The 9,371-nt window shown below is 32.8% G+C and overlaps 1 protein-coding gene across 3 annotated transcripts in view; it reads right to left on the bottom strand.

The window, feature by feature from the left end:
- Positions 1-6,464: 6,464 nt before the first annotated feature.
- HAND2 (heart and neural crest derivatives expressed 2) overlaps positions 6,465-9,371 on the bottom strand; it is a 45,915-nt gene continuing 43,008 nt past the window's right edge. For all 3 annotated transcript variants that reach the window (XM_056551714.1, XM_056551712.1, XM_056551713.1), the window contains 2 exons: positions 9,234-9,371; positions 6,465-7,073 (listed from right to left, as the gene is read on the bottom strand). The exon at positions 9,234-9,371 is cut by the window's right edge. In XM_056551714.1, the coding sequence (XP_056407689.1) occupies positions 6,975-7,073; positions 9,234-9,371 (237 nt within the window). In that variant the 3' untranslated portion in view covers positions 6,465-6,974. The remainder of the gene's footprint in view (positions 7,074-9,233) is intronic.

The following is a 9,371-nucleotide window of genomic DNA, read 5'->3' as shown; positions in this document are numbered from 1 at the left end:
CTATCCAAGGATAGTTAGACATAACAGTGCCGATTCACACCATTTCTTCTGTTCTGGAGTGATGGTATACAGTTGGATTCCTGTACCTGGAGCAGGTGCATTGGGCTGTGCTGCAGCCCTGGAGTAACCATACTCCCCAATAGACTCCACATCTATCACCCAGCTTCACATTAACTCAGCTGTGTGATGATTAGAAACACATCTTCCCTAAACAGGAATTATCATAAAAGTCTCTCTTTATTTAATAGTTTGCTGTTGGCTATTAGACGGCCCTGTGTTTACCTTGGATCAGGGCCACTTATTAAGATCTATATAAAGAGGGGGCCTGTGAGATACAAGGCTGACTGTTTATTTTCCCTACAGTAAGGAATGATGTATTCCCCTGGGATTGATGCTGGGATGAGGAGAATGTATATATGTTGGCTGCAAACCTGTGCTAGCACAGCCCTGGGTTGCATATGGTGGCACAGTATCCGCATTCCAGCTGGAGGAATAGGATGGACAAGAGCAGAGAAGCTGATGATTACACCAAGTCAAGAGCAGGATGGCTCCTGGCCGTCTGATCTGACGTCAGCTTGTCTATAGGCCCTGATACAGATACAGGAGGAGGGGGAGGGATGTGGCCTCTAATCACTCCCAGATGGCACTCATGGTAGATGTGTTTGTATGGCACTCATATATGTGTGTGTGTGTATACATATCTATCTATACAACATATTATGGATGTATACAATTGCATATATTATCATACAGAAGTGAATAAAGAAACATCCTAAAAAGCTCAAAGTAAATAAAAAAGAAATCCATAATAGGTATATTATCACTCTCATGTAAAGAAGATACATTGCTGCTTTTATTATATGGACTTCAGGTTGAGACCTGGAGTCAGAGGACATATATATATATATATATATATATATATATATATATATATATATATATATATATATATCTATATACATACATACATACACACACAGAAATAAAAGGAAATAAAGTGGGCTGCTGTTTGTGTATAGCCTGTGGTCTATCATGAACGAATTATTATTGTTATTATTATTATTATTATTATTATTATTAGTATTTTGTTGTTATTGTTATTCCTGCCTGATCTGTTTTACAATGCATATGGGTTCTGGTTATTCAGAGAATTGTATAATACTGATTTCACTTTACACACCAGATAAATATTTTCCTAACCACACACTATATTTTTTCCCCTCAAACAGATGTAGCTGAGATGATCTTTGTATTTAACTCTTGAGAGTTGAACCAGAAGTAGGTGAGGTAGGTTTCCCTACAATCTGATATTAAAGCACAGATTATAAAAGGTTAACATCGAAACCACAGGCTCCTCTCTAGATCTGTATGAGGTGACACAAATATGGAATATTGTTTCTGTGCTGGTATAGAGGTCATTGTGTTATCATGGTAGGAAAAGCCCTGCAGTGTCTATTCACACAAAGCCATAGTACAAATGTTTATAACAGTGCTATTAATCTCATTCACATATGTGTTCTTAAATATTCATAGATTATCAGTACTGAATATATAAAGTAAGAATGGGGGGGGGAGATGTCTTCAAATGGCTGATAACGGAGAACAACAGATAAGAAACTATAATTCTTATTTATAGTTTATACACACAGAATGCACTCAGGAATTGTCCCATTTCCACATACAATTAGTATCTAGTGCTCCCATTATTCTACTAAGTCTTATGATGATTGGAGTTATATTTTCTTTGCATTTTTGGCAATTTTATTTAAGTATTTTTTTTTTCAAGCCCGCAGGACAGAAAAAACTTTACCTATGTTCCTTTTCAATAGGACACACTCATTAGATCTATCTTTGACCCCATCTTGACAATGATAACAAATTAACAATAATTACCCACTCCAGGGGGCATGGGGCAGTCTGAAATATGTACAAACCAGTTCTTCCCTTGCAGACTACATGCTGCAGTCAAGAGGCCTGTAACAGCTCCAGTTACCACTAGAAGACACATACAGGAGACACATATAGGAGACACATATAGGGAGACATATAGGAGACACATAAAGGAGACACATATAGGGAGACATATAGGAGACACATAAAGGAGACACATATAGGAGACATATATAGGAGAAACATACAGGAGACACATATAGGAGACACAAAGGAGACACACATAGGAGACATATAGGAGACACATATAGGAGACACATATAGGAGACACATAAGGGAGACACATATAGGAGACACATATAGGAGACACATATAGGAGACATAGGAGACATATAGGAGACACATATAGGAGACACATAAGGGAGACACATATAGGAGACACATATAGGAGACACATAAAGGAGACACACATAGGAGACATATAGGAGACACATATAGGAGACATAAAGGAGACACATATAGGAGACATAAAGGAGACATATAGGAGAGTGCAGCGATCATCTCACTCCTCCAGTGACCCTGCTGCTATCAGCTCCTGGGACTGGGCGCACATAACATTACAGCCCCTGTTTAGGGAAACTGATAAAAAAAATCTTATCGCCCTAGAATAAACCCGTGAAATCATTCTTTCCCAGACAGACCTGACTCATTGACTCGTTTTCCCAAATCACTTCTTTCCCAGAGCGCCTTAATTATGTCGATATATATATACATACAGTATATATATATATAGTGTAAATTTGAGTAGCCGTATTAGTCCAGTGATGCAGATGCATCTATATGTATATATATATATATATATATATATATATATATATATATATACATATATATATATATATATATATATATATATATACAAATAAAAAAATTTGCAGTATCTTGTAATACCTTTTTTATTGGACTAACAGAATTTTGTAGAGATAAGCTTTCGGGATTCCTCCCTTTATCAACTCCAAAACAAATATATATGTATATATATATATATATATATATATATATATATATATATATATATAACATTTAATTTTTATATATATATAATTACATAATTTAAGTTTTTCCCTATATAACTCTGAATTTAATTGACTTAATTATATAAATTATAAATGAAGACAATATAACAATATGTAAAATGCATAATATAAATTAGAAGTTACACTGCAAGCGGCGGAAGGGCATAAATAACGGATAACAACAATTCAATTTATGATCGTATAATTAGTATAATAAATGTGTAGAATTATATATTTTTTTTCTTAATGATTCTGTTCTTTTTTATCTACTATTAATATTCTTCTCCTTTATGAGAATGACAGTTTCCTGTGCATTGCCTGCGAAAGAGTGAATAGAGGACATGTGAGTGATCCTATATGTAATGTCTACAGTGCTGTGTATATATTGCACAAGTTTCTCGAGCCTGGTGGAAATGAAGGAAAAGGGATTAGTGGTGAGATACTGGGGGCTTCTCCTTATCAGGTTTTGGGCCAGTTTTAGGAAGGCGAGCAGAGGCCACTGCACTGACACCACATCCAGCCATCAATTCCCCTCCATGCAGAGCTGCTGCACCATTTAGCTTTTAACGTCAAAAGCTGCATTTTTGTTGGCTCCGGCCTGTCTAGGGCTCTTGAGATTTTGCTCTGAGAGTGATGACTCTACACAACGCTACATCCACATTAGCCAGTAATTAAAAAGATTTCCTCAGCTGCCAAATGCACTTCAACTACTAAGACTACTACTACTACAACTACTACTCATTTCTGTTTACAGCAGGATCCTAGGCTGCCTTATATATTATTTTGCAAATGTCTGGGGCACTGTTTCCCCAACCAGGGTGCCTCCAGCTGTTTCAAAACTACAACTCCCAGCATGCCCGGAAAGCCGAATCATGGGAGTTGTAGTTTTGAAACAGCTGGAGGCACCCTGGTTGGGTAGAAAACTGTGGTCTGGGGAAATAAGCCCAAAGATAAAAACAAATCGTTAGTTATGATGCGGTAAATACACACAAGTGAGAACTAGTACATGTAATGAAGCGACAATCATCTGTATAGGAAATACTTTGTATGTCGAATTTATTGTAATATTCTAATTTCTATCTATTCTGTATCTCGTGTAGCTATTTCTAACCTATACATTGATAAAAATGTATCGAGAAAAATGTATCTGTATGTTTTGGAAATATGTTTGTTTTGTAAATATTCACCTCGCTAAATATATTTCTATTAACATAAAGTGTCCCTGTGACCAGCTGACATTATAACCCAGTGTTTCCCAAGCAGGGTGCCTCCAGCTGTTGCAAAACTACAACTCCCAGCATGTTTGTTTTGTAAATATTCACCTCGCTAAATATATTTCTATTAACATAAAGTGTCCCTGTGACAAGCTGACATTATAACCCAGTGTTTCCCAAGCAGGGTGCCTCCAGCTGTTGCAAAACTACAACTCCCAGCATGTTTGTTTTGTAAATATTCACCTCGCTAAATATATTTCTATTAACATAAAGTGTCCCTGTGACCAGCTGACATTATAACCCAGTGTTTCCCAAGCAGGGTGCCGCCAGCTGTTGCAAAACTACAACTCCCAGCATGTTTGTTTTGTAAATATTCACCTCGCTAAATATATTTCTATTAACATAAAGTGTCCCTGTGACAAGCTGACATTATAACCCAGTGTTTCCCAAGCAGGGTGCCTCCAGCTGTTGCAAAACTACAACTCCCAGCATGCCCAGACAGCCTTCGGCTGTCCGGGCATGCTGGGAGTTGTAGTTTTGCAACAGCTGGAGGCACCCTGCTTGGGAAACACTGTTATAACCAGTAGAAGAACATTTGTAAACACAAGCAAGTGTATTCCTTGCACATAAGTCTGTAGCACCGGCCCCTGACCCCTGACAGCAAAGGGCACTGCACACTGACTGAGTTGTTCTAACCCTTCAACCTACACATGTGGACCTGGTGCTAGGCCCCTCTTATCTTTTTATGGCTTGCTGCAAATCTACACATGAGACTACCAGGTCCTGGAGAACACATACACCAACGTGTCACAAGTCTCTTTATAGATTAAAAATCTATATTCATATTGTTTTGCTGTTATGTACTCTTTATTGCTTTAATTTGTCCTCTTTATGTGAAAAAAATTAATTAATAAATAAAAAAATAATAAAAAATAATAATATATATATATATATATATATATATATATATATATAAAGTAGTAAATGTGAGTAGCTGTATTAGTCCAGTAATGCAGATGCAAAATGCAAGATACTGCAACATTTTTTTTATTTGCATCTATATATATATATATATATATATATATATATATATATATTACTACTGCTAATGTTCACTGTATACATGTATGAATGTAATGCATGTACATCTATGTATAATAAATGTTTTCAAATAAGTATCTACAGCTCCATCTGAATATTTTCTCATGTAAATCTAAATATTACATGAATTACATGAATCTAAATATTTTGTGACACATTTGCATTTGTATGTAAACATATATGTACACACGACTATTTGCTAATGCAATTATATGTAGAGCTCCAATGGCATGTGCCTATTTACAAATAAGTATCTACAGCTTCATAGGAATATATACACATGTGCATTTAGTATATTCAAAGCCATCTCCTTAAGAATATTTACACAAATGTTTATCTAAATAAAATTCAATAAAATATAAATTAAATTTAAAAAAAATATATATGTGCAGCAACATGAGTATGGATACTTACAGGATTAAGGGATATCTACAGTTATATATATATATATATATATATATATATATATATATATATATACATTTATATACATATATATGTATATACATATATATATATTTATATACAAATATATATATATATATATATATATATATATATATATATATATATATATTATTTTTGGAGTGGCCAAATTAGTCCAATAAAAAAGGAGTGTTTTCTGCAATATTATCTGATCTAACTATCTATTTATCTATCTATCATCTAAGTATATTAATATTCAGCTATAAAGAGCCAAAAATACATTTTAATATGTTTAAATACATATCCACAGCTGCCTATAAGCATATGAATATTTACCTAAGCAATAAATATAGAGCCAAACTACATGGAAATAACCTGAAGAGTAAAGTATCTGCAGCTACATGTGAATATATATATATATATATATATATATATATATATATATATATAGATATAAATGCTGCATATTCATATTTACATATGTGCATTAGATATAGCTGCATCTGTCTGCATACCAATATGTGTGCACAGCTACATTAATATGAATATGCACACATGTTCACGTGATACACACACATCTACATGTGACTATATATAATACATATGCACAATAACATTTACTACATGCAGGCCCCAGATCTCTGTCGTATTTCCAAGTACACACATTGAATCACAGGACATATACAAAAAGACACTCAGTGGTTTATTGATCACTTACAATGTTTTACACCTTCAAATATTAATTATACTCCACATTTCTGGACAGAAGTGCACAATAACAAATAGCAGAAACACCTTCAAATGATACAGGAGCACAAGGACAACAACGACAAGAACAACTCTGACAACAACTTTACAATGGTGTCCTTCTTGTTGTCAAAGGGGCCCACAGCATACACTGCACTGCAGCCAGGTGCAGGCCACCCTGGCACTGACACGGTTAATATACCCAAGGAAGAAGGCCCATCCTGTCGGTATATTAATTTCTACTAATCCCATGGGGCAAGTACACTTCACAGACAGACATACATAGGAAAGATTGCCAGGGAGTCATGTGTTCTATGTCCATACTGTCATACACAGGGCCCCTGCTATTACCAACCTGTAGAATACTCATCTTCATATAATGGAATGCTTCTCTGCACAGATCCACAATGAGGGCTGCATTGAGGAGGGGAGGGGGATTGCACATAAATAAACTGGACCATTCCATACATAGTTTATTGTTTATTTATAGAGTCTTCATTCAGTCCTGCAGTTGGTAGGATCATTGTTTAAGCTCCAGGGCCCATACATGCTGGGGCCAGCCAGTCCTTCCTTTAGTTTTCTTATCGTTGCTACTAACTGTGTTTTTCAAGAGTTCATTCTGTTTTTAGGTCAATTCAAAGAAATAAAAAAAAATAAAAAAGAGAAAAATTACAATATATAATTTGTATTTGCAACTATTTATTTGTGAAAAACATCAAAGTGTGATTTTATACTGCACATCAAGCTTAGTATTATTCTGGGGCCTCATCTGGGCCTTGTGTCAAGCTTGATCTGGATTACCCACTAAGGACTGTCAATTCTGAAAACTATGAAATAATATTTATAATAATAATAATAACAACAACAATACTCACCATCATATAATTATCATTATTGTCATCATCATCATCATTATTGATTATATTTAATAAAAAAATAAATGCACTACTACATAAAACTACCAACAGAGGTACAAGTATAGTTATCTTTCTATCTATATCTATTTATTTATTTATTTATCCATCTATAGCCTACCTTTGACTTGAGAATTCTATTAAAATTAATTTCAAATTAATTTAGTATTTTTTGAAGATAATTATATATATATAATCTAAAATTATATATATTTATTATCTAAAATTATATATATATATATATATATTTAGTATCTAAAATTATATATACATATATAGTATCTAAAATTATATATATATATATATATATATATATATATAGTATCTAAAATTATATATATATATAGTATCTAAAATTATATATACAAATATATAAATATATATATATATATATATATATATATATATATATATATATAATGAGCAAGAAGTTGCACAATACTCATATTCCCATATGATGGATGACAGCAGCAGTTTATGTTAAATATTATTCCTCACATGTGTATATGAAAATTGTTGGGGCATAAATCTATATTCCCCACCAATAAACACATTCTGGTCCTTGCTATAATATTTGTAGAACTAAACTTTCATTACAGTAAACATTCTTCACATTGCCAACAGACTAAATATTTCATTGCTCCAATTCCCAAAGCTGCCAATATTTTAAATACATACTTATTTCCGTCATATTTTCTTTATCTAGTTTTATTTGATATTTTATATAACAACACTTATTTTTAACATGAATATATTTAGCTAAAGTTTAGTTTTAGTATAATTTTATTTAAAAAAAAAAGACAAAAGGTAAGCTTCATAGTTAAATATATTTACATTTACTATATTTCATTACTACTAATCAAATTTTAATATTAAATTGAAAAGGTCCATTATATACCATTTTTTTCTATTTATAAATAAAGACAGCCACTGTGTATAGTGCTGTATTAGTTACATTATTGTATACTTGGTTTTGGTGACAATATAGGATTACAGTGTGTTGTAATATTGTTGCAAAATTATAAATAACTATGAATGTCTACAGATGATTTTATAAAGTAAATTGTTTATATTTTTGTATATTATGATTATGGTGCCTTTCTACAAAACTAACAACAAAATATATATGCAGTGTATATCGATATCTAATCTATCTATTGAGTTATCTATTGATATATCTATCAGCTATCTACAGTTTCTATCTATTTAAAAAATATTCTCTATCTATTCATCTATCATCTCAATGTTCTATCTTTCTATATTTATTTTTATATCTTTCTCCTATTTTCTATTTATTTACTTATTTATGTATTTATCTATCTATTTCATATTTATTTATCTATACATATTTCTTCTTTCTGTCTATCTCTTTATATTTATGTTTCTATTCATATCTATCTATCTCTAATCTATCTATCTATCTATCTATCTATCTGTCTATCTATCTATCTATATTTATCTATCTATTCATATCTATCTCTTATCTATCTATCTATCTATCTTTTATCTATCTATGTAATATCTATCTATATATCTAATATCTGTCTATCTATCTAATATCTATCTATCTGTCTATCTATCTAATATCTATCTAATATCTATCTATCCATCTATCTATTTAATATCTATCTATCTATCTATCTATCATCTATCTACTATCTATCTATCTATCTATCTAACTATCATCTATCTATGTAATCTGAACCTATCCCTGTGTCCCACTATCCTCCATATAAAGAAGACCCTGACACTTCTATCTATCTATCTATCTATCTATCTAACTATCATCTATCTATGTAATCTGAACCTATCCCTGTGTCCCACTATCCTCCATATAAAGAAGAGCCTGACACTTCAGTACTGACCAGTTCCTTCTTCCTCTTCTCCTCCTTGACATCTGTCTTCTTGATCTCCGCCTTGAAGGCCTCTGTCTCCCCGTTCTGGTCGTCCTTGGCCAGCAGGTCCATGAGGTAGGCGATGTAGCTGGTAGCCAGGCGCAAGGT

The sequence above is a fragment of the Hyla sarda genome, chromosome 1 (assembly GCF_029499605.1).
Source record: "Hyla sarda isolate aHylSar1 chromosome 1, aHylSar1.hap1, whole genome shotgun sequence".
NCBI classification, from domain to species: domain Eukaryota; kingdom Metazoa; phylum Chordata; class Amphibia; order Anura; family Hylidae; genus Hyla; species Hyla sarda.
This window is presented reverse-complemented; position numbering and strand designations above follow the sequence as displayed.